The 24,570-nt window shown below is 37.3% G+C and overlaps 1 protein-coding gene across 1 annotated transcript in view; it reads right to left on the bottom strand.

Moving 5' to 3' along the window:
• Positions 1–2,994: 2,994 nt before the first annotated feature.
• LOC107611935 (putative sesquiterpene synthase) overlaps positions 2,995–24,570 on the bottom strand; it is a 112,253-nt gene continuing 90,677 nt past the window's right edge. Inside the window, exons 2-7 of the mRNA XM_088496754.1 lie at positions 7,391–7,667; positions 6,900–7,278; positions 4,382–4,600; positions 4,076–4,220; positions 3,749–3,994; positions 2,995–3,437 (exon numbers count right to left, since the gene is read on the bottom strand). Of these exons, the coding sequence (XP_088352880.1) occupies positions 3,141–3,437; positions 3,749–3,994; positions 4,076–4,220; positions 4,382–4,600; positions 6,900–7,033 (1,041 nt within the window). The 5' untranslated portion in view covers positions 7,034–7,278; positions 7,391–7,667 and the 3' untranslated portion in view covers positions 2,995–3,140. The remainder of the gene's footprint in view (positions 3,438–3,748; positions 3,995–4,075; positions 4,221–4,381; positions 4,601–6,899; positions 7,279–7,390; positions 7,668–24,570) is intronic.

The following is a 24,570-nucleotide window of genomic DNA, read 5'->3' as shown; positions in this document are numbered from 1 at the left end:
CTTTGTTTTCTGGTCCAACTAAGGAGAAACCATTGATGGCATAAGCACCATAGAGAAGACACTATGTGCTTCAATTTGTGTTTCATGTCCGGATGAGCCATGGCCACAAGCAATTGATGGAACAAGGCATCAGGGAAAGCCTGGAATAAGTCCAGAAAACACCCTATGTCTTTAGATAAACGAATAAAGCTGAATAGGTAGAAATGTTATTTCCAGTCTATGTAGGAATGCTTGTCTTCTTCTGATATGACACATTAGGGACATAACTGATTAATTTTGCGGTTTGATAGACAGCAGAAATTGTTGTTCTGGCTAGGAGGGTAGAAGTAGAAATATTCTCTAAAACCACAGCCATCAAATCAAGAATGGGTCCTACATCGCCAACCTGTTCTACAAAGCACACTACTTCAGGAATTACATTAAATCAAACTATTGGCAGTTCAGTATTTTAACAATCAGGTTCTAAGCATGAGATCTGAAAAGGAAATAGAGTCACTATCACCTTCACAGTTTGAAGAAAGTCACTAAGGAATAATTCCTGTGTTTCCTTGGACTGGTGACTGCAGGCCAAGATTTCCATCATATGCTTGACAGCCACATCATATATCCCAAGTTAAGCATACCACCTATAACAATGAAAAGTAAGAAAGTTTAAAGAATCTAGATGCATATGTTCTACATTATTAAACAACCAGAATATTCTATTACTGAAGCAAGTCAAACTTACTGTCCTATATGAAAATGAACATGATCATTGATGTAGCTCCAAGTAGAAGGATCACTATCACACTGCAGCAAGAAGCAGCAGCAAAAGAAAAAAGATAATGCAGTGAAAGGAAACACCAAAAATTGAAAAACCATGAGGAAAAAAGCTTCAACAACAAATTTTAAATCAAACTTATTACTAAAATCAGAAAAAAACAAATCTAACTAAACCTAATCTAATCAAAACCTAAAAATCCACTAATCAGAAAACAAATCTAACTAAACTAATTACTAAAATCAAACTAACTAAACAAAATTAATTGAACTTAACAGAAATTAAAAGAATTTTGAAACTAAAACCTGGAAGCATTGACTGGAGGAGATGATGGCTATGGCGCTGAGAAGATATGCGAGCCAGAACTGAGTGGGGATAAAAGGAGAGGGAGAGGCGCGGCGGTGGTGGGGACAGACGCTGCTACAGGTGGCGCCAGCGTGCTGGAGCTCACCTGAGACGAAGAGAACAGGAACTTGAGCTTGATTTGTTCTACGAACGAGAAAAAACGAGAGAGATAGGGGCTGTGTTCTACTGGTTCAGTGTTTAAAAGAGAGGAGAAGAAGGAGAAGGTAGCTGCGGTGGTTAGGGTGGCGGCGGTGGCGCTGTGAGTGAGGAAAGGAGAAGAAGAAGCTCGTGCGAGGAGAAACTCGTTGAAGGAGAGAGGAGCAACTCGTTTGTTATGTGATTTTGTGTGTGTGAAAGGGGTTCGATAGGGTGGGGAGAAGTTAGGTTTAAATTAAAATTTTTCGACGGAAAATTTTAAATTACAGACGAATTTTTCCGTCTGTAATAATTTAATAAAAATAGCATTTTTACCTATTTAATTTTCCGTCTGTAATCATTTCTCACGAAAAAAAATAATTTTACCGACAGAGTTATCGACGGATTCTGTTTTCCGTCTGTAATTTATGCTAATTCATTTTTTTGTTTTCCGACAAAAAAATCCCTCTAAAATTCTGTCTGTATTTCCGAGGGATAAAATCCGTCGAAAATATCCGTCTGTAATAACTAATTTTCTAGTAGTGTAAAAATTAATAATAAATTATTAAAAAATAATAAAAAATTTTTACACAGTTTTATTTATTATAATTTATTACACAGTACTATTAGTATCATAAAAATTAATAATAAATTATTAAAAAATAATAAAAAACTTCTAAACAGTTTTATTCTTATAATTTATCACACAGTACGGTTAATATCATAAAAATTACTGATAAATTATTAAAAAATAATAAAAACTTATTAAAAATAATACAAAAATTATGAAATAGTATTTTTTATTATTAAATAATAATAATAATAATAATAATAATAATAATAATAATAACAACATTAATAATATAATAATAACAATAATAATAATAATATTAAAATTAATAATAATAATAATATCATTGAAAATAACAATAAAATTATTAGTTAAAACACAAATACATAAAATATAAATAAATATATTTATTTATTAATCACAAAATAAAAAAAAATTACTTACCCATTGAGGATGATTCAGATATTCAATAATGTGTTCTTTCGATTTGGTAAAATCACGAACCATTTTTATCAAACCCTTCAAAGTATACTTTTTTTCTCCCACACTTGCTTCTTCACTCTTATTCCTTCTTCAGTTCTTCTTCAGCAACCTTTCTCACTCTCGTTTTACACTATACGTTTTTTCACCCTTGGACTTACTTGCGTTTTGGTTTTATAAGCGGATTCACCATCCTCAACGACACGTGTCGCGCATGCAGCTTGGGAGGCTGCCAATCGCAACCTGCGATTTTCCCTGCACGACTGACAAACGCAGCCTGCGTTTTGCCGAGTCCAATACTGGTCAACACCTGCTCTAGTCTGCATGCAGGAGACACCAGCTAGCCCTCGTTTCGAAATTCGGTTGCCTGCCCTGCCAATCGCAGGTTAAGTTTTGCAGGCACCAACATTTTCTTGATCTTCGTCCCACTCAAAACGTAGGTTATGTTTTGTGGTTTCTGACTAGCAAATCCACATTTGTGCATAATACGCCATTCATCCATTTTTCAATATTTTTCCATTTTTAAATTCATTTACAAATTAATTTTTGTCTTTTTTTTTAGAACAAGAAAAATGATCTCATTATTAACGACTAATCTTGGAGTATATAGAAGCTTCAAATCACTAACAAAAATAAGAAAAACAATTAAACAACAAAGAACAAAGTATAACCTTATTTAACTTATTGCAAATAGCAAACAACATAGTATAACACAAACAATCAACAAAGAGAAATTAAACAACATACATGTTAGATTTTAGTCTCAGTTTCTTAATTATATTATAATAAAATTTGTTAGAATTATTTATTTAGAACAAATGTTAAACAATTTATTTCTTGAGGAAACTGCTACACGACGATGGGGTCCAAAAGCAGTGCCATGATGTGATCGTTCAGAAGTTCACAGTTGGTGTATTTATCTTCAAAGTTTGCATATATAAACTCACATATGCGTGCCAAGTTAACAATGCAATCAAGGATGGGTCTTGGGATTTCCTCAGTTAATTTGAGATACTCTTCGTTCATATCCTTCCAAGAATCATTGATATCCTTTTTGATGAATTCATAGGCCTCCTCTTCTGAGAAGTCATATTGCTTCATGCAACTTTCTACTGCGGAAGCAACATGTTTCCTTTGTTGTTCAAACTACACATACATGTTGATCAAATTTAAAAAGCAGCAGTTAATTATACCCGGCACTATTCCAAAATTTATAAAATTAAATTAAAGTCATTTTAGTGTATAAATATTATAAAATATTTTATACAATTTTTCATTCATATCATTTTTGAAATGTTTATTTAGAGAGTCAATATTAAAAATAGTTATTTTTATTGATATAATATTACGTAATTATATAAAATTATTTTGTGTTGACAATGTATTAAAATTAAATTATATATATATATATACCAAATTAATTAAATAGAATTAAAAAAACTTAGACAAACCTCTACCTTATGTGAGGACAAATCATTTGTTAGTCTGCCAACAAATGATGTGGCTTTTAAGATGAAGGGAATATTAGAAATCCAATCAAACATTTCTTTGGATGCAAATTCTCCAAGAGCAATGAACATTGTTGTGAACAATGGGTTTCCTGAAGTGAGAATTCCGTTAATCTTGTAGTCATCATATGTTGGAATATAGTCCTCATGGCACCATTTTGCTTCAACCATGTAAGCTTGTACTATATTAGAAAACTGCAGGTATAATAAAGTTATTTAATTAATTAAAGTGATTATTAATCAATAAACCAATAAGTCTAATGAATGAAAGCTTACAGCCTGTTTAACATGTTGCAACACTAAGTTTGAGTCTCCACCCACATCATTCATGAAAACCTCTATTTCCATCCAGCATTCCATAATTGCATTAAAAATAACTTTAAAGCAATCCGGAAGAGACTCAATGCATCGAATATCCCATCTGAAAAATAAAAGGGCTGAAAATTAAGAAAAAGTGAAAAAAATCATGGGACTGAAAAGTGAAAAGTGATTAAGATTATTATGCGTGCAACAAAGATATTTTTTTCCCCCTTTATTGAGATAGCATCTAAAGACTGGTGAATTCTTGTTCTAAAATCAGACCTTTGGATTGCTTTGGTGAAGAGTTCAAGTTCTTCAACTGTGCCATAAACATCAAAAGTATCATCCACAAGAGAGATACATATAGACAATTTGGTTATCATTTGTCTTGCAGTGCTATATTTAGGCTCAGAGTTCGTAGCAAAAGGCCAAAAGAATCCTTCAACTACCCTATCTCTTGCATAAGGAACCTTTGTTGCAAAATCTAATTCTCTCCACCACCTGTAATACAACTAATTAGGTCATGCCATGACGGTTAATGATAGGAGTTTTTTTTATTATTTACATTTTGATAATTAACGAATGCTCTATTTTTGAATAACTTTCATAACTCAATGAACAAATCATTATCTATTTCTTCATTATAAGAAAATAACAATTTGTTTTCTATCTTCCACGTACTCTAAAGCAATCAACTAAGGTTGCATTTTTATGTTTATTTTAAAAATAAAAAAAATTATTATAACATGCGTGCTCAAAATAAATAAACTTGATGAATTCGGGCCTCATATTTCTATTTTGATTTTAATTGTCATTTATATTAGGGCAAATGACATAAACAATTGAATTGGAAACAAAATTTACATGAATTTCCTAAACGGAGAAGTGTTACGTAAATAGTTTAATTTCATGTAAATCGAATTCACTTACGTTGATTTACAATGCAAATGTAAATCGAATTGATTAAGTTTGATTTAGTGTCTTAGATAATAAATCAAATTAAAAGAATTTGATTTAGGTTTCATGTTAGTAATTCGACTGTAGTATGTTCGATTCACCTGGAATGATAATATACTAAGGTAAATCGAATGGATTAAATTCAATTTAAATTTGAAAGCACCGAATGGTAATTCGACTCCAATTAATTATATTCACCTTAAACAAATAACAAGATTAAATTGAAATAATTTAATTCGATTTAAAGCACCTCCAAAATTCCTATATATACGAGCAAAACATTGAACCCACACAAGAGTGACACTCAAAATGGCTATGGAGGATAGTTTTCTAGTTCTTGTGCACTACAAAAGCACGATCAAGAAAAAAACGCAATTGAAAATGAAGTTTACTAATAAAAATCTGTTGAGCAGCGTCTTTATCAGACCCTCTATGAGCTTGGTTAATTTTCATGATACCGTACTATAGAATTTGGGTCTGCATGGGATGAAATAGATTGAGATATAGTGACATCTCCATTTTTTGCAGCTAATCTACATCATGACGAGATTGCAGAATAAGGTCCTAACATGAATACTACTGTTATGATTTCGATTTTTACGGCTGTCGGAGAACCGGATGCGGTGGAAAATGTCCTAAGGGAGGACGATGATGTAGAGCCCGCCACGATTGCTGATGACAGTAATGATGATATAGAAAGAGGAGTATTCCTATCAGTCCTGGGGGCCGGGACCATCGAGCTTGGGAACTCAACAGTATCTCCCGTACTTTTCGACTCTAGACTTGGATGCTATGAGAGTAGAGGGGTTACTGGATGTACAATCTGATTTTGGCGCGAGAGATTCACAGGACACCGCAGGTCTAGTTGAGTTTCAAGTCGGTTAGCAGTTTCAGAACAATGAAGAAGTCATCTTATGTGTGAAAACTTATAGCATCCATCATGGGGTTGAGTACAAAGTGATGGAATCGAACCATGATAAGTACTACGACAAGTGCAAGGAGTTCAGAAATAACTGCAATGGTTGATTCGGATCACGCTATGGTAGTGGAAAGGTATTTGGGAGGTCAGACGGTATAACGGACCTCATACATGTTTGGCCACCTCGATCTCCAGTGATTATAGCAAGCTTGATTATCATGTCATATCTGCTTATATCTTTCTTATGATTAGAGCTGATGCTTTTGTGTGCATTAAGGTTTTGCAGAATGCGATGGATGCATATTTTGGGTTCAGACCTACGTACAGGAATGTGTAGTTGACTAATTAAGCAGAAGACTGTCTCGCAGATATATAGGGATTGGGAGAAGGCATACGATGAGCTGCCAAGATGGGTGTTTGGTGTTTATAGAGTGTCGTTGAGAGATCGATCTTGCAATTGCGAGTACTTTCAAACCCTCCACTACCCATGTCGCCATGCAGTTGCTTCGATTTATAATGGATGGAGCCAAGTTGCTAGTAAATCGACCTCTAGTACACTCGATTTATATATATGTATAGTAATTCGAATTATATTCATTTGATTTACTACTGTAATGTTTAAATTGGCCTAATTTAATTTGATTTACATTAAAATGTATTTTAGAGCATTGAAGTAACATTGTTCATTTTAGGGGATCCATGTAATTTTGTGATCCAACTCATTTAGTTAAGTCATTTGCCCTTTATATTAATAGTAACTAAAAGTATTTGACTAACTAAATTAGATTGATTGAATAATTAGTTCATTTATTTATTATAAAATAAGTATTAAGAATTTCAATCATATATATATATATATATATATATATTGTGTGTGGGGAAATAAACTAGCTAGGAGAACTTGAGTAGAAGTATAGCACTTACTTGGTGTTACTACCAATTTCTTTTTTATATAATTTTTGTACCATATTGAAATCCAATTTTGCAAAGCTTAGAAGATCAACCTTGTCACAGGAAGGATTTTCTTCATAAAAAGACATATATGACCTTGCCTTCATTCTTGGAATTGCCTTGTGAAGAGGTTGTTCTAAACTTTGATTGACTTGGTTAGCAAGAGATGGGCTCAATTGATTGGTGATGGACTTAAGTTTGTTGTATGTGAATTTATGTGCTTTCTCTAATATATCTTCTCCATGAACTCTTAACTATGTAGCCTCATACAAGCTCCACATTCCTTGAACATCTTGAACAAGAGTTTTTTCATCGAATTCTCCCTTCCTATTCTTGAATTTGTTGAAAACATCTATATAATTCACATATATACTAACTACTGTGAATTCATAATTAACAATTGGTATGAATTTTTTTTAGTAATGTAATTATATATAAGATAGAAAAAAGAGCTTTAGACATACCTGATGAAATGTAATATCCTTTTTGTCGGAATAAACGAAAAAATAATGCAATAAAGTGAAGGTCACACTCCTCTATAACAATATTGTTGATAAAATCATTGTGAATTTGGGCTAATATTCCGTTGATTTTATGTTCAAAATGATAAGCTATACTCAAACGTTGAATTGAGTCAATTAAACATAATTTTTGTAAGATATTATTATCGTTAGAAGATAAATACATCTTCACCTTTTTCTTATGCATTTGAACTTCTTGTTTCACAGTTTCGTTGACTCCCTGTAAATATTTTTGGTTTAATATATATGTTAGTTCAAAAGAGAGAAAAATTAACAAATTAGAGTAGTATATCATTTATTTGATATCTCTATATATGATCAACCCAATCAACATTATTATATGATGATTTATTGTGGAATTTATGGATTTGATGTAATTCTTAAATCAAATCTAATAATACAAATGAAACTGGTACAAATAATGCTTTATGTTCCAATTATATATATAATTATTCGATTCGGGTTGATAAATAAGTTTTTAAGTTTTCAATATTAAAAAGTAAAAAAAAAAAAAAAAACTTCTCTTTTTTGGTTTTCTTTTCTTTTTTTTTAAGAAATCACCCCGGCCCGCCCACCCTGTTGGCATGACTATCAAAAAAAGGAAATGGGCTTGATGAGGACAGGTCTAGGAATTACATAAATTAAAAGGGAGACGTAGTTGGAGACTTGGCTGAGTGGCATATTATATTCCTCTCAAATAACTACATTCGAATTTAAGTTTTATTGGAGGAAAAAAAGAACCCATCTAATATGTGTGAGTGTATTATATAGGTGTGTATTGCATGGAAAAAAAATAGTATTATTTGATAAATGTTGTCACCAAATTTACATTATTTTTGTTGTTATAAAAAAATTAAAAGATATATAGTTAATACTAGTTACTTTTTTATTAAAAAATATTTTTAATATTTATTTTTGAAAAAATTAATATTTAAAATTTAAAATTTTAAATTTAATATTTCAGATTAAAATTTTAAAATTTAGGATTTATTATAAAAGAGCAATGTCCAAAAAGTTTACTGATAAATATTAGCTAAAAAATAGTTGATTTTCTTATTAAACTTAGGAATATAATAGGTGCTAAATCTAACCTTTTATATTTATAAAAGTTAATACATGTTCAACATATTATGTAATATGAATTGAAATATATGCGGTGATAGACCTAAAAAAATTTTATACTAAAAGCAAAAATATACTAAAATAAATTTTTATTAAACATTAATATATTTATAATTTGAAAGACACAAAAAAATATTTATAATTTGAAATTAAAATTATATATATGCATAAAAAAATTGATACTTTTACTTATATTTATAATAATTATGTATAAGAGTTAAAACAAAGAATATGAATTAGAACTCAATTAGAAAGTTAATTTTTTTCAACTAATTTCAATTAATATCAGTCCATTTTTTTTAAAAAATTATCTTATTTATCTTAAAATTCAAACCTTTAAGTCTCTAAAAAATTGAGAATTTTTATAACTAAAAAAGTAGTAATGTTGAATAACTAAAAGTTAGCTTGTTATAATTTTTTTCTATTATTTGATATATAGGTAATATTTTTTCTTACTCAACCAATTTTTGAAGAAAAAAAAATTTACTTATATTTAAAAAATTAAACATCAGTTTAGTAATGAACTAATTGATTATTTTAAAAAATATATTATCACAACTTATTATTATTTTATTTTTAGTTTTGATACTAAATTAAATTTAATACGATATATACAACTGCATATTAAATCTAACAAAATATTTTTTTAACATAATTCTCAAAAAAATAATTTATAATTTAATATAGAAACAAAGATAATAAAATCAAATATATTCATTCATATATAATTATTATCAATTTTTCATCATCTAATGGGGGCAAATGCCCCCCTCTCTCTAACTTAGGTCCGTCCCTACATACATAAGTAAAAGAAAAAAATATTATTCTTAAAAATAGTATATTATGTGATATTTTATGATTTGAATTTGATTAAATTGATTTTAAAAATTAGATCCAAAGTTTGTTTCATTTTATATGATTTATGAAAATGAGATTATGGACAAAAACACTAGGTACTTTTATTGGAAGGAGATGTCTCGATCTCAACATGCTAGAGATATGGACAAAAACACTAGGTACTTTCATAACCTAGCGTCGACTAGAAGGAGGAACAACAAGATCGACTCTTTGATAATTAATGGACGGTTAGTGCAGAACCAGGCCAGAATAAAGGTTGCGATCAGAGGATTTTATAAAGAATTGTATCAGCAGGAATATGCTCCTACGATTGGATTCCGTGATGGGATGGTAAGGCAAATTAATGAGGAAGATGCAGCAGATCTAGAGGTGATGTCATCACCTGAGAAAATACGGCAGGCAGTTTGGGACTGTGAGTCCAGTAAAGCACCAAGTAGTGATGGGTATAATATGAACTTCATAAAAAAATGTTGGATTGAGATTGGCCAGGAGTTTACTGCAGCTGTGTTGGGTTTCTTCCAAAGTGCGAGGTTACCGAAGGATGCTAATATGACATGGGTAGCACTAGCTCCAAAATTCGTGGGAACTAAGAAAATAAAAGACCTTCGACCGATTAGTATGGTTGGTTTTGTGTATAAGGTGATATCGAAAGTGTTGGTAAGAAGAATGCGGGTTGTAATGCCAGGCTTAGTGGGAAAGACTCAATCTGCGTTTGTAAAAGGTCGCAAAATACATAACGGTGCTCTTATTGCTTGTGAGACGGTCCAATGGATGAAGGTGTGCAAGAAGAAGGCGGCAATTATCAAGTTGGACTTTCAGAAAGCATATGACAGGGTGAGATGAAGCTTTGTGGATATTGTGCTTCAAAAAATGGGATTTGGTCTTAGATGGAGGGCATGGGTGAAGGAATGTGTGACTACAGCGGCTATGTCAGTGTTGGTAAATGGGGCACCATCCAAACCATTCAGAATGGAGAGAGGTCTTAGACAAAGAGACCCTCTTTCCCCCTTTTTGTTTGTTCTTGTCGTTGATGTCTTGCACAGGATGGTGGGTAAGGCTGTCAGAAATGGACACATCTTCCCATTGCTGGTTGGAAGGGACAACATAGAGTTGTCGCATCTACAGTTTGTAGATGACACAATCTTATTCTGCCCGCAAGATACGGAGACAGTCATGACTTATAAGAGGCTTCTGCGTTGTTTTAAGTTGATGTTTGGCCTGAGTATCAACTTTGACAAGTCAAACTTGATTCCGATTAATTGCGAGTAGGAATGAGTAACGACTATGTGTGGTTTGTTGGGATGTACAGAAGTGGCTCTACCTGTCAGGTACTTAGGGATCCCCTTAGGTGCTAACCATCGGCTAGTGAAGACCTGGAAACTGATCGTAGACAAGGTGGAAGAAAAACTCAGCTTATGAAAAGCGAAGTCGCTCAACAAAGCTGGCAAGCTGGTTTTCATAAAATCTGTTCTTAATAGCTTGCCAGTTTACTACCGTAGCCTGTATAAGATGCCAAAGACGGTGGCAAAAAAGTTAATTGGGTTGCAGAAGAGGTTCTTGTGGAGTAAAGAAGATGAGAACAATGGTCTACCGCTTGTGAAATGGGAGGTGGTGCAAGCTCCGAAAAAACTAGGGGGTTTGGGGGTGGGAGATGCATTGATCAGAAATACGGCGCTTCTATTCAAGTGGTGGTGGTGCTTTTCGAAGGAGGACTATCCACTGTGGAAGAAGGTGATATGTTCTTGTAATCAGCTGAACCCAAATGTCATGATGTCCAAACAGCCTTTACCGACAAGAGGTGGCCAGTGGAAAGACATATGTCAGCTTAATATACAGGAGGAACAGGTGGGAGACAAGATTATCAATGGCCTGTCTATGGAAGTGGGAAAGGGAAGACATATTCAGTTTTGGAAGGATGACTGGTTACAAAGTGGTTCGTTGAAAGTGAGTTTTCCGAGGCTCTTCTCTATTTCAAATCAAAAGGGATCTGTCATAGGGAACAGTGGTTTTTGGGATGGATTAGAGTAGGTATGGAATTTTCAGTGGAGGAGGAATCTATTCCAATGGGAGTTAGAGCTCCTCAACCAACTTCATGACCAGTTACGGCTAATTAGATTGTCGTCTTACAGAGAGGATACAATTATATGAAAATTTGACAAAACAGGTGTATTTTTTACTAATTCTTTTGTGCAGGTGGTGCAGAATGAGACTCTCTCGGAGAATATCACTAGCTACAGTTTTACTAGTACCATATGGAGAGGATTGGTTCCCCCAAGAGTTGAGCTTTTTGCATGGTTTGTTCTAGTAGGTAGGGTGAACACTAAAGAGAGACTGAATAGGCTAGGAATTATTCATCATAATGATAATATCCTTGTTCTGTGTAAAAAGGATATAGAATTTGTGCATCATTTGTTTCTTGGCTGCGAGTTTACATGGCAGGTGTGGTGTGCTTGGTTGAAGTGTGCTCATAGAGATTGGTGTATTCCGGGATATGTCAAAGGACTTTTTGAGAGCTGGATTGAAACACCGGGTCGTAAGTCTGAGTATAAGAGGTGGATGACAAGCTTCTTTGCGATTATTTGGAACATATGGTTAGAGCAGAATAGCAGAGTCTTCCAGAATTCAGAGACAGGTGTTGATGGAATTATAAATAGGTCATTTTTGAGTTACAGGAAATAGTGTGGCATTGATCCATTTGGTTGTTGATGATTATGGCGGAGATGACAACGGATTATACCTTGTCTTGTGTTTTACTTGTGTTGTGTGTGTCTTTCTTGCTCCACTTTTGTGTTGAGCTTCTTTTGTTCCAAAAAAAAAAATGAAAATGAGATTATTCAATTTAAATTACTACATTCGTATTGCTCTTTCTATTTGGAATGAATTGAATTGGATTAATTATTTGAATTGAATTGAATTTGAATACTACTATCATTATGACTTAAATTTATATAAGTAATTCTAAACTACCAAGATTTTTACGTAACTAAATTTAACAAAGTTATAATATATATGTTTTTTTTTTATTTGTTCACTTTCGTCTCTTTTCTTCTTTTTTTCCTCTTCTTTTCATTCTTTTTTTTTTTACTTATTTGATTTTTTCTCCTTTTTTTTCTCATTGTTCTCTTCCTCTTTCGTCATCATCATCCACATCATTTTTTTCTTCTTCTTATACCTTTATTTTTTTTGTTCTTATTTATCTTCTTTATTTATTTATGTATTTTTAAAAACTTTATGAAGGAGAAGAATAAAAAAAAACAAAAAACAAAAAATGATAAAGAAAAAGAAGAAGAACGACACTGAAATTTTTATATAAATATAGAAATGAAATAGAAATGACATCGAAAATTTTGTTATATAAAACACAATTTTACGTTGATAAACACAGAATTTGAATTGATCTTTATTCTACATTGCAAGACAATTTATAGTATATAATCAACTTTAAAATAAATTTATTTAGATAAAATCGTCTATTTTTAAAGTAAAACATAAGAAAATACGAAAAAAAATATATCAATAACAAAACATGAAAAAGAAGATGAAAAATATGTTGGGAGAAAGAAAAAGAAGATATATAAAATATGAAAAAGAGGCAAAAGAAGAAGATATATATATTGAGGGAAATTTCGATATTACGGTTAAAATATTTCGGTGTTATTTTTGTTTTGAGAATTTTTAATTAGTTAAAAAAATTTTTGTATGACTATTAAGAAATTTTTCATGTCATGCTTAAAAAGTTTTAATGTTATTTTTCTGATAAATTCTGCATGTAACACCCTACCATACAGAGTCTTATGCTTAAGTCATAATTCAGAGATGGCAAGGTATTACGACCTCTAGAATAAAAATTTAGTACATATAGTAGTATAAATGACTGATTATAACTAGGAGCCTTTATAGAAAAATGGGTAAACAAAAACCGTAACTCGAAAGCGCAACACTCCGATCGATAACGTAACGAACAGGGATGAGCTAACGCGAGATTATATATATACAAAGGAGTGTCAAAAACAGGAATATCAAAACTCAAATCCGGTTGCGAAGATAACCGGTCCGAGCATAGCAATATATACATATGATAAAATAAGGAAAACCCCAAAGGAAACCCAAAGGGACACAAATACAGAAACCTATTCTCCAAAATCTCCTGTAAGAGGAGTCACCACAATTTGTATTATGTAATGGAGATAAAAGTATCTAAGCAAAACATATAAACCAAAACAGAGTCCCGAGAACAAAGGATCTTCGCTAATCCAGAAGTCTCCATCACGCCTCAGCGAGAAACCTCACGTCCTGCATCTGAAAACCACAAAATCCGCATGGGTGAGAACCAGAGGTCCCCAGCATGGTAACAGCTTCCACATATATAATACATAATAATAGAGGAAAGCTGAAGGCAATCCTAGAACTTCCTCCAGATAATATCAATGCTTATAAACAAGTTAAACCATAAGTGGCAACTGACTAAAGATCCTTCAGTCTAACTAATACTTCCCTTTCCAATCCCTTCAGACCTCCCAACCACCAGCAGGAGTATAATATAGCAAACACAGTTATATCAGACAAGAGATTTACAGTTAGGAACAGATAAGGCATTTAGACAATTAGCAAGTAATATGCAGTCAAATAGGCAATCTCAAACAATTCATATAGTATGCGTATGATGAATGCCTGTCCCTAGTGGCTGATGATATCATCTGTCGGTTATAGAGCCAACCCGACAAGTCCTGGTAGCTAACCATTGGACTGTCCCTCTGTCGTGTCTCCCCAACTCGAGTTATACTCAATATAAATTGATCATAATCATGATCCATATCCATCACCCTCACTGGTGAATATTTATGGGGGTGAGCTCATCCGGAGCTTTCACAGTGCCCGACCACCCTGACGACATAGGGTCAAAAGAGTTTCGAGTCTCAACCTGGAGCACGTGGTGGCTAGCCACTGCTTCCTCCCAGGGAAACCATCATCTCCGATAGTGGAAGTGCAAACATTCACAATTCATTCAACAGCATATATGCATTTATACTTAGCCATAATCATGGCTCCGTCGTAACACGGCAATAATCCAGTCATCCGGCTCACGGTTAAATCCATAACCAGCCAATTCATTAACAATTACGGCCCTTCGGCCCATGGCATAACAAGCACTTCCACTGCCATCCTCCGCATCTCACATAATCATCTTTGATCCTCATAGATCATTCATTTTTCCTTGCTTCACTCGCAAGTTACCACATTCACTAGCTCCTTTTCTCATTGCTAGGCATATCATAATGATTTAAGACATAAGTGGTGAGATCGGAGGCTTAGAAGTATGAAATTTGGCTTTTAAAACTCAAAGATCAACTTTGGGATGAAAACAGGGCCACACGTACGCGCACTCCACGTGCACGCGCGGATGGCCACAAAACTCATCGACGCGCAAGCGTCATACGCGCGGACGCGCGGGTTGAAAAATAGCCAAACGACGCGCACACGTCAGCCACGCGTACGCGTGGGTGCTCTTGCGCCCAGGCACAAAACTGGCACAACTCTAGCACAACTCTCTAAAAAATGGCTGGGCACTTGGTGCAGCGCATCGACGCGCTCGCGCACACCACGCGCACGCGTGGATGGTGCTTTCTCGAAGAACGGCGCGTACGCGCCAAGTGCGCCTACGCGTGGGGGTCATTCTGCTAAAAATTTTCTAAGTTAAAAACCTGCAGAATTCACAGACTCAACCCCCAATCTTCCGACGGACATAAATTTCTCATTTCAAATCGTTTTTCACCCGTTCTTCGAACAGCATGGACATCCCGGATCCAATTTCATTTCTAAATAGATTTGGCATAAATCAGAGATCCGTAGTCCAAGTTATGTCCCGTCAAAGTATGCCCAAAAACCATGTTTTCATACAAAACCACAAAGTGCCATTTTCAAAACAAGCCATTTTCAACTCTTTTCAAAATCAACCAAAACATGCCAATTTCAACCCTTTTTGAAAACACTCAAAATGTGCTAAAATCAACATCAAGCCATCCTCAACTCACACATTGACACTTTACCAAAATTCCCAAAGTCACCATCTAACCATTTTAACACTTCTCAATCAAATGGCTAAGGACAAACACAACATCATGTCAAACATCCTTCCTCATCCCAATTTCCAATTAATATCATTTCCAATCAACCATCATTATACATAATCGACATCATACTCACCATCAACATGGTACCACCCATCAATTCAACCTCAATCATCCATCAAGCATATATCACAACATGCATTTCTCATATATCACACAATCAAGGCATCAATATTCATAATCACATATATGATCACATCATATATCTCAACCATTCAACAACATCAACAATTCAATGCCTATCTTAGGACCTCTAGCCTAAGTATTTCCTACCACATTACATATTAGATACGGGAAACCGAGACCATACCTTAGCCGATTTCCCAAGCTCAACCGGAGCACTTCCAAACCACTTGTCCACAAGCTCTCAAGGTATCAACACCTCCAAGAACAGATTTTATCATACAAAACCCTCTTCCAAGCTTTCCAAAATCACCAATCAAGCTCCAATATTCACATACACACAACCTAAGCCACAATCATCATACCCATACACAACATCTCAATACCCAAACATCATAGAACAACAAATTACACTAGGGTTGAGAATCTTACCACACCCAAGGTCCAAGGAGACAAGATTAACCTTCTCCTTCAAGAGAGTTGGATCCTATAACATCAAAGAGCCCACAATCTCAACATTTTTTCTCATAAAACTCGAAATCAAGGCTGGAAATTCGAAGAGAAAAACGTGACTTACCTCAAGATTGATTGTATGGTTTTGTAGAGCTCTCCACGGTGAACGCGTGGCTGCAAACGGTGCGGCAATCGGAGCTCTAGATCAAAAGTTATGGTGGTTTGAAGATCAATCAAGGGAGAGAACTTGAGAGAGTGTTCTTCCCTCCATGGCCTCCATTTCAGCGTGTTTGAGTGATGAGTGAGGAGAGAGAGTGCTGAAAACTAGGGTTTTAGTTTAGTTTAGTTGGGCCAAGGGCCCACTTTGGGTCCGGTTGGCCCGGTTTGGCCCGTTCGGTCCAATCTTGGTCCGATTTCTATAAAATTGGTACCGAAATTCTCGTCTCAAACTCCTCTATCACATTTAGCCATAAAAATAACATTTTTGGCTTTCTAGAATAAATTCTCATTTATGGGTTAATTAGCCGTTAATTAAACGGGTCTTACATTCTACCCACCTAATTGGGAATTTTGCCCACAAAATTCAAATTCAATTACCTGAGAATAAGTGCGGATAATCCGTACGCATCTCCGACTCAAGTTCCCAAGTGTGTTCCTCAACACCGCCTCGACTCCATGCAACTTTGACCAATGAAACCTCTTTTCCACGCAACCGTTTGATACTAGTATCATCAATTCTAACTGGAGCCACTGGAAGCGTCAAATCTTCTCTTAATTGAACCGATTCGGGTTCTAACACATGGCTAGCATCAGGAGTGTACTTCCGAAGCTGCGACACGTGAAACACATCGTGCAGGCTCGAAAGATGAGGTGGTAGAGTCATCCGATATGACACCGGTCCAACCCTCTCCAGGATCTGAAATGGACCAATGTATCGAGGATTCAACTTCCTCGCTTTAATTGCCCTACCTACTCCTGTGGTTGGAGTAACCTTCAGGAAAACATGATCTCCTTCCTCAAATTCCAAGGACTTCCGCCTCTGATCGGCGTAACTCTTCTGGCGACTCTGCGCCGTAAGCATCCTATCTCGGATTTTCTTGACTTGTTCGGTGGTCTCAGCTATCATCTCCGGCCCCAACAAGCCTTTCTCTCCAGCTTCATACCAACATAGCGGAGATTGACATTTCCTCCCATACAATGCCTCATACGGAGCCATTCCGATGCTCGCATGGTAACTATTATTGTATGCAAACTCCACTAACGGCATATACCGATCCCAACTCGCCGGTTGGTCCAAAACACAAGCTCTCAACATATCCTCTAGGGTTTGGATCGTCCTCTCGGATTGACCATCTGTTTGAGGATGGTAAGCTGTACTCAAGCTTAATCGGGTTCCAAAAGCTTTTTGAAATGCACCCCAGAATCTCGAAGTGAAACGAGGATCTCTATCAGAGATTATAGTAGCAGGTACACCATGAAGTCTCACAATCTCCTTTATGTATAACCGTGCTAGCTCCTCAATGGTGTAAGTCATCCGAATGGGCAAAAAGTGAGCTGACTTGGTCAGTCGGTCCACAATCACCCAGATAGCATCAAAACCAGTCCTAGTCCTTGGCAATCCCGACACAAAGTCCATTGCAATTCTTTCCCACTTCCATTGCGGAACCTCTAAAGGTTGCAACATCCCGGAAGGTCTTTGATGTTCAATCTTTACCTTTTGACAAGTTAAGCACTTTGAAACATATTCCGCCACATCATTCTTCATACCCGGCCACCAAAACATCGCCTTTAAATCATGGTACATCTTAGTACTTCCCGGGTGAATGGAGAATCCGCTTTTGTGTGCCTCCTTTAAGATATATTGCCTCAAAGTGCCAACATCCGGTACAATGATCCTACCCTTGAATCTCCACAACCCATCTTTTTCTTCTGACACTCTCCACTGTTTTCCTTGCTCGATAGCCGGCAATACCTTCCATAACGCTTCATCATCTTCATGAGCCTTTAGGAGTTCGGACTTAAAGTCACTCGAGATTTCTAATCGGCTCAAACACAAAGTCCCAGATACTTCTCGAGCACCAATTTTTAGACTCTCGAATCCCTTGAGCAACTTCTCTTCTTGAAGCATCATCCAAGACGCATATAACGACTTCCGACTTAACGCATCCGCCACTATATTCGCCTTTCCCGGATGGTAATTCAACTCAAAATCGTAGTCCTTCAATAATTCCATCCACCTCCTTTGCCTTATATTAAGCTCTTTCTGATCAAAGAGATATTTCAAGCTCTTGTGATCGGAGAAGACTTGGAACTTAACCCCATAGAGATAATGCCTCCACACCTTCGAGGAAAACACAACCGCAGCGAGTTCCAAATCGTGCGTAGGGTAATTAACTTCATGAGGACTCAACTGTCGTGAGGCATACGCCACCACATTATGATGCTGCATCAGCACGCACCCTAGACCCTTTAACGATGCATCACAGTACACCTCAAAAGGCTCGTTCGGCTCAGGTAACACTAACACAGGTGCAGTGGTCAACTTTTTCTTCAATGCCTGAAAGCTCTACTCGCATTCAGGAGTCCAAACAAACAGAGTGTCTTTGCGGGTTAACTTTGTCAACGGCAAGGCTAATTGCAAAAAGCCTTTGATGAACCTTCGGTAATAGCCAGCTAAGCCTAGAAAACTCCTTATCTCAGTTACTGTGGTTGGTTGCCTCCAATCCATCACAGCTTCCACCTTAGTTGGATCTACGGCTATGCCCTCCTTACTCACCACGTGACCCAAAAACTTCACCTCATTCTTCCAAAACTCACACTTAGACAGTTTTGCATAGAGTTTCTTCTCCTTTAAAATCTGCAACACGGTCCCCAAGTGTTCCGCATGCTCTTCTTCAGTTTTGGAGTAAATCAGTATGTCGTCAATGAAGACAACAACGAATTTATCCAGAAACGGACAGAATACTCTATTCATGTAATCCATAAACACTGCAGGAGCGTTCGTCAGCCTAAAAGACATTACAGTGTACTTGTAATGACCATAACGAGTCCTGAAAGCGGTCTTAGGGATATCCTGACCCCTCACCCTTATCTGGTGATAACCGGATCGCAAATCGATCTTGGAGAAAACCCCAGCTCCCTGTAACTGATCCATGAGATCATCAATTCTCGGCAATGGGTACTTATTCTTTATTGTGACCTTGTTCAGCTGCCTGTAGTCCACACAGAGCCGCATACTCCCATCTTTCTTCTTTACCAGTAACACTGGAGCACCCCACGGGGAAACACTTGGTCGGATAAAGTTCTTACCCAATAATTCCTCTAACTGAGACTTTAGCTCGACCATCTCTAACGGTGACATTTTATAAGGAGCACTTGAGATTGGTCCCGCCCCAGGCACCAATTCAATAGCAAACTCGACCTCTCGGTTAGGTGGAAATTCCTCAATATCATCGGAAAACACTTCCGGAAACTCACACACTACCGGAATCTGATCCAACCTTTGATCATCACCTGAAACACCTGCGGTTAACAACAGAATACCCTGACATTCGATTCCGGAACAGTTCATCATCATCGAATTCAAGTAATAATTATTCACCACGACCGGCTCTTCTGTATCTTCCGACATAAAGTGCACCGACTTTGTAGAATAATCAAGCAGAACATGGTTCTCAGATAACCAGTCCAATCCCAAGATAAGATCAAGACCGATCATCGGTAAGCAGATTAAATTATGGACAAAATCACACTACTTGAACCTAAACGAAACCTTCGGGCATCCTAGCCTAGTTACCATGGCTTCATGGGTAGCATTATACACTTTTAGGTCATAACCTAAGGTTGCAATCTTCAATCCTAATTCATGGGCTTTCTCAAATGCAATGAATGAATGCGATGCTCCCGAATCAAATAAAGCATTTAAAGTTTGACCAGCCATTTCACAGTTACCTCGAATGAGTGTCTCGGATCCCTCTGCACCCACAGCTGAGGTGGTAAACACCCGACCAGTCTGTTGTGCTTTCCCAGCACCTTGTTTCTGCTTCTCCGGACAATTTACGGCTTTATGCCCCGCCTTTCCACAATTGTAGTACAAACCCCATCCGGCCTTGCATGGTGCTCCCGGACGGTGACTTCCACACCTAGTACAAGCTTGATCATTCTGAGGCTGCTTCCCAAACCTTTTCCCTTGGGAGTTGTTATTGTTGGACCTTCTAAAAGAACCTCCCCTCTTGAAAGGCGGACCTCTAGGTGCAAAGCTCTTCCCTCGGTTCTGTGGAAATGATCCTTTGTGACTTCCTTTCTCAGCGGCTGCCCTCTTCACACACTCTTCAGCAACCCTACACTTGTTCACCAACTCGGAGAAAGTCCTAATCTCCATTGGCCCCACTGAACCAAAAATATCACTCCGGAGTCCTCCTTCGTACTTAACACACTTCCATTCCTCATATTCCACCGGAGTCCCCTGACACATACGAGAGAATCTGAACAGCTCCTCAAACTTGTCAGTATACTCAGATACGGACGTAGTACCCTACTTTAGTTGCAACAATTCAAGCTCCTTGGCCGTCCTAGCAGAAGTCGGAAAGTACTTCTTATAGAACTCCTCTTGGAAGACATCCCAGGTGATATAATCATCACCCTGCTGCAGGAGGCGTCGGATACCCTGCCACCAATGCGACGCTTCACCAGTGAGCAAATAGGTAGCGAACTCCACACGCTGCCCTTCAGGTACCACCTGCGCTTGCAGTGCTCGTTCCATAGCCTGAAACCATGTATCGGCTTCAGTCGGGCTAGTAGTTCCCTTGAACTTCGGTGGATTAACCTTCAAAAAGTTTGCCAGTGTCATCGGGCCCAGAATTCCACCTCCGTCATTACCATGGTTGTTCATCTATTGACCAAGGGCCTCAGCAGTGGCCTGCATAGCAGCAGCCATGTTCTCCAACGCAGTCATAAAGTTCACTGGGTCGTTAGGGTTATTCTCCAGTGCACGAGCATTCGTATGACCTCTCGCACGACCTCTACCGCGTCCACGAGGCACCATCTGGTTCCTATACACACCAAACAAATTATATTAAGTTGATCAGTCTCAATATCGGAAGTCTAGTGCTTCAAAGTCCCAAATGCATGCTCATGAACGTTTATGCCAATTATATCAAGCAAATATACTAATAGCACATAACACACATACAGAGAATGCACAGAAGCATAGTCAGTCCATCCCTCAGGCTCTACAGGAACGAACTGCTCTGATACCATAATGTAACACCCTACCATACAGAGTCTTATGCTTAAGTCATAATTCAGAGATGGCAAGGTATTACGACCTCTAGGATAAAAATTTAGTACATATAGTAGTATGAATGACTGATTATAACTAGGAGCCTTTGTAGAAAAAGGGGTAAACAAAAACCGTAACTCGAAAGCGCAACACTCCGATCGATAACGTAACGAACAGGGATGAGCTAACGCGAGATTATATATATACAAAGGAGTGTCAAAAATAGGAATATCAAAACTCAAATCCGGTTGCGAAGATAACCGGTCCGAGCAAAGCAATATATACATATGATAAAATAAGGAAAACCCCAAAGGAAACCCAAAGGGACACAAATACAGAAACCTATTCTCCAAAATCTCCTGTAAGAGGAGTCACCACAGTTTGTATTATGTAATGGAGATAAAAGTATCCAAGCAAAACATATAAACCAAAACAGAGTCCCGAGAACAAAGGATCTTCGCTAATCCAGAAGTCTCCAGCATGCCTCAGCGAGAAACCTCACGTCCTGCATCTGAAAACCACAAAATCCGCATGGGTGAGAACTAGAGATCCCCAGCATGGTAACAGCTTCCACATATATAATACATAATAATAGAGGAAAGCTGAAGGCAATCCTAGAACTTCCTCCAGATAATATCAATGCTTATAAACAAGCTAAACCATAAGTGGCAACTGACTAAAGATCCTTCAGTCTAACTAATACTTCCCTTTCCAATCCCTTCAGACCTCCCAACCACCAGCAGGAGTATAATATAACAAACACAGTTATATCAGACAAGAGATTTACAGTTAGGAACAGATAAGGCATTTAGACAGTTAGCAAGTAATATGCAGTCAAATAGGCAATCTCAAACAATTCATATAGTATGCATATGATGAATGCCTGTCCCTAGTGGCTGATGATATCATCTGTCGGTTATAGAGCCAACCCGACAAGTCCTGGTAGCTAACCATTGGACTGTCCCTCTGTTGTGTCTCCCCAACTCGAGTTATACTCAATATAAATTGATCATAATCATGATCCATATCCATCACCCTCACTGGTGAATATTTATGGGGGTGAGCTCATCCGGAGCTTTCACAGTGCCCGGCCACCCTGACGACATAGGGTCAAAAGAGCTTCGAATCTCAACCTGGAGCACGTGGTGGCTAGCCACTGCTTCCTCCCAGGGAAATCCTCATCTCCGATAGTGGAAGTACAAACATTCACGATTCATTCAACAGCATATATGCATTTATACTTAGCCATAATCATGGCTCCGCCGTAACACGGCAATAATCCAGCCATCCGGCTCACGGTTAAATCCATAACCAGCCAATTCATTAACAATTACGGCCCTTCGGCCCATGGCATAACAAGCACTTCCACTGCCATCCTCCGCATCTCACATAATCATCTTTGATCCTCATAGATCATTCATTTTTCCTTGCTTCACTCGCAAGTTACCACATTCACTAGCTCCTTTTCTCATTGCTAGGCATATCATAATGATTTAAGACATAAGTGGTGAGATCGGAGGCTTAGAAGTATGAAATTTGGCTTTTAAAACTCAAAGATCAACTTTGGGATGAAAACAGGGCCACGCGTACGCGCACTCCACGCGCACGCGCGGATGGCCACAAAACTCATCGACGCGCAAGTGTCATACGCGCGGACGCGCGGGTTGAAAAATAGCCAAACGACGCGCACGCGTCAGCCACGCGTACGCGTGGGTGCTCTTGCGCCCAAGCACAAAACTGGCACTACTCTCTGGAAAATGGCTGGGCACTTGGTGCAGCGCATCGACGCGCTCGCGCACACCACGCGCACGCGTGGATGGTGCTTTCTCGAAGAAAGGCGCGTACGCGCCAAGTGCGCCTACGCGCGGGGGGTCATTCTGCTAAAAGTTTTCTAAGTTAAAAAGCTGCAGAATTCACAGATTCAACCCCCAATCTTCCGACAGACATAACTTTCTCATTTCAAATCGTTTTTCACCCGTTCTTCGAACGGCATGGACATCCCGGATCCAATTTCATTTCTAAATAGATTTGGCACAAATCATAGATCCGTAGTCCAAGTTATGTCCCGTCAAAGTATACCCAAAAACCATGTTTTCATACAAAACCACAAAGTGCCATTTTCAAAACAAGCCATTTTCAACTCTTTTCAAAATCAACCAAAACATGCCAATTTCAACCCTTTTTGAAAACAATCAAAATGTGCCAAAATCAACATCAAGCCATCCTCAACTCACACATTGACACTTTACCAAAATTCTCAAAGTCACCATCTAACCATTTTAACACTTCTCAATCAAATGGCTAAGGACAAACACAACATCATGTCATACATCCTTCCTCATCCCAATTTCCAATTAATACCATTTTCAATCAACCATCATTATACATAATCGACATCATACTCACCATCAACATGGTACCACCCATCAATTCAACCTCAATCATCCATCAAGCATATATCACAACATGCATTTCTCATATATCACACAATCAAGGCATCAATATTCATAATCACATATATGATCACATCATATATCTCAACCATTCAACAACATCAACAATTCAATGCCTATCTTAGGGCCTCTAGCCTAAGTATTTTCTACCACATTACATATTAGATACGGGAAACCGAGACCATACCTTAGCCGATTTCTCAAGCTCAACCGGAGCACTTCCAAACCACTTGTCTACAAGCTCTCAAGGTATCAACACCTCCAAGAACAGATTTTATCACACAAAACCCTCTTCCAAGCTTTCCAAAATCACCAATCAAGCTCCAATATTCACATACACACAACCTAAGCCACAATCATCATACCCATACACAACATCTCAATACCCAAACATCATAGAACAACAAATTACACTAGGGTTGAGAATCTTACCACACCCAAGGTCCAAGGAGACAAGATTAACCTTCTCCTTCAAGAGAGTTGGGTCCTATAACATCAAAGAGCCCACAATCTCAACATTTTGCTCATGAAACTCGAAATCAAGGCTGGAAATTCGAAGAGCAAAACGTGGCTTACCTCAAGATTGATTGTATGAGTTTTGTAGAGCTCTCCGCAGTGAACGCGTGGCCGCAAACGGTGCGACAATCGGAGCTCTAGATCAAAAGTTATGGTGGTTTGAAGATCAACCAAGGGAGAGAACTTGAG

The sequence above is a fragment of the Arachis ipaensis genome, chromosome B8 (genome assembly GCF_059453495.1).
Source record: "Arachis ipaensis isolate K30076 ecotype BB chromosome B8, ASM5945349v1, whole genome shotgun sequence".
Lineage (NCBI taxonomy): Eukaryota > Viridiplantae > Streptophyta > Magnoliopsida > Fabales > Fabaceae > Arachis > Arachis ipaensis.
The sequence above is the reverse complement of the archived record's forward strand: the minus strand, read 5'-3'. Positions and strand labels throughout refer to the sequence as shown.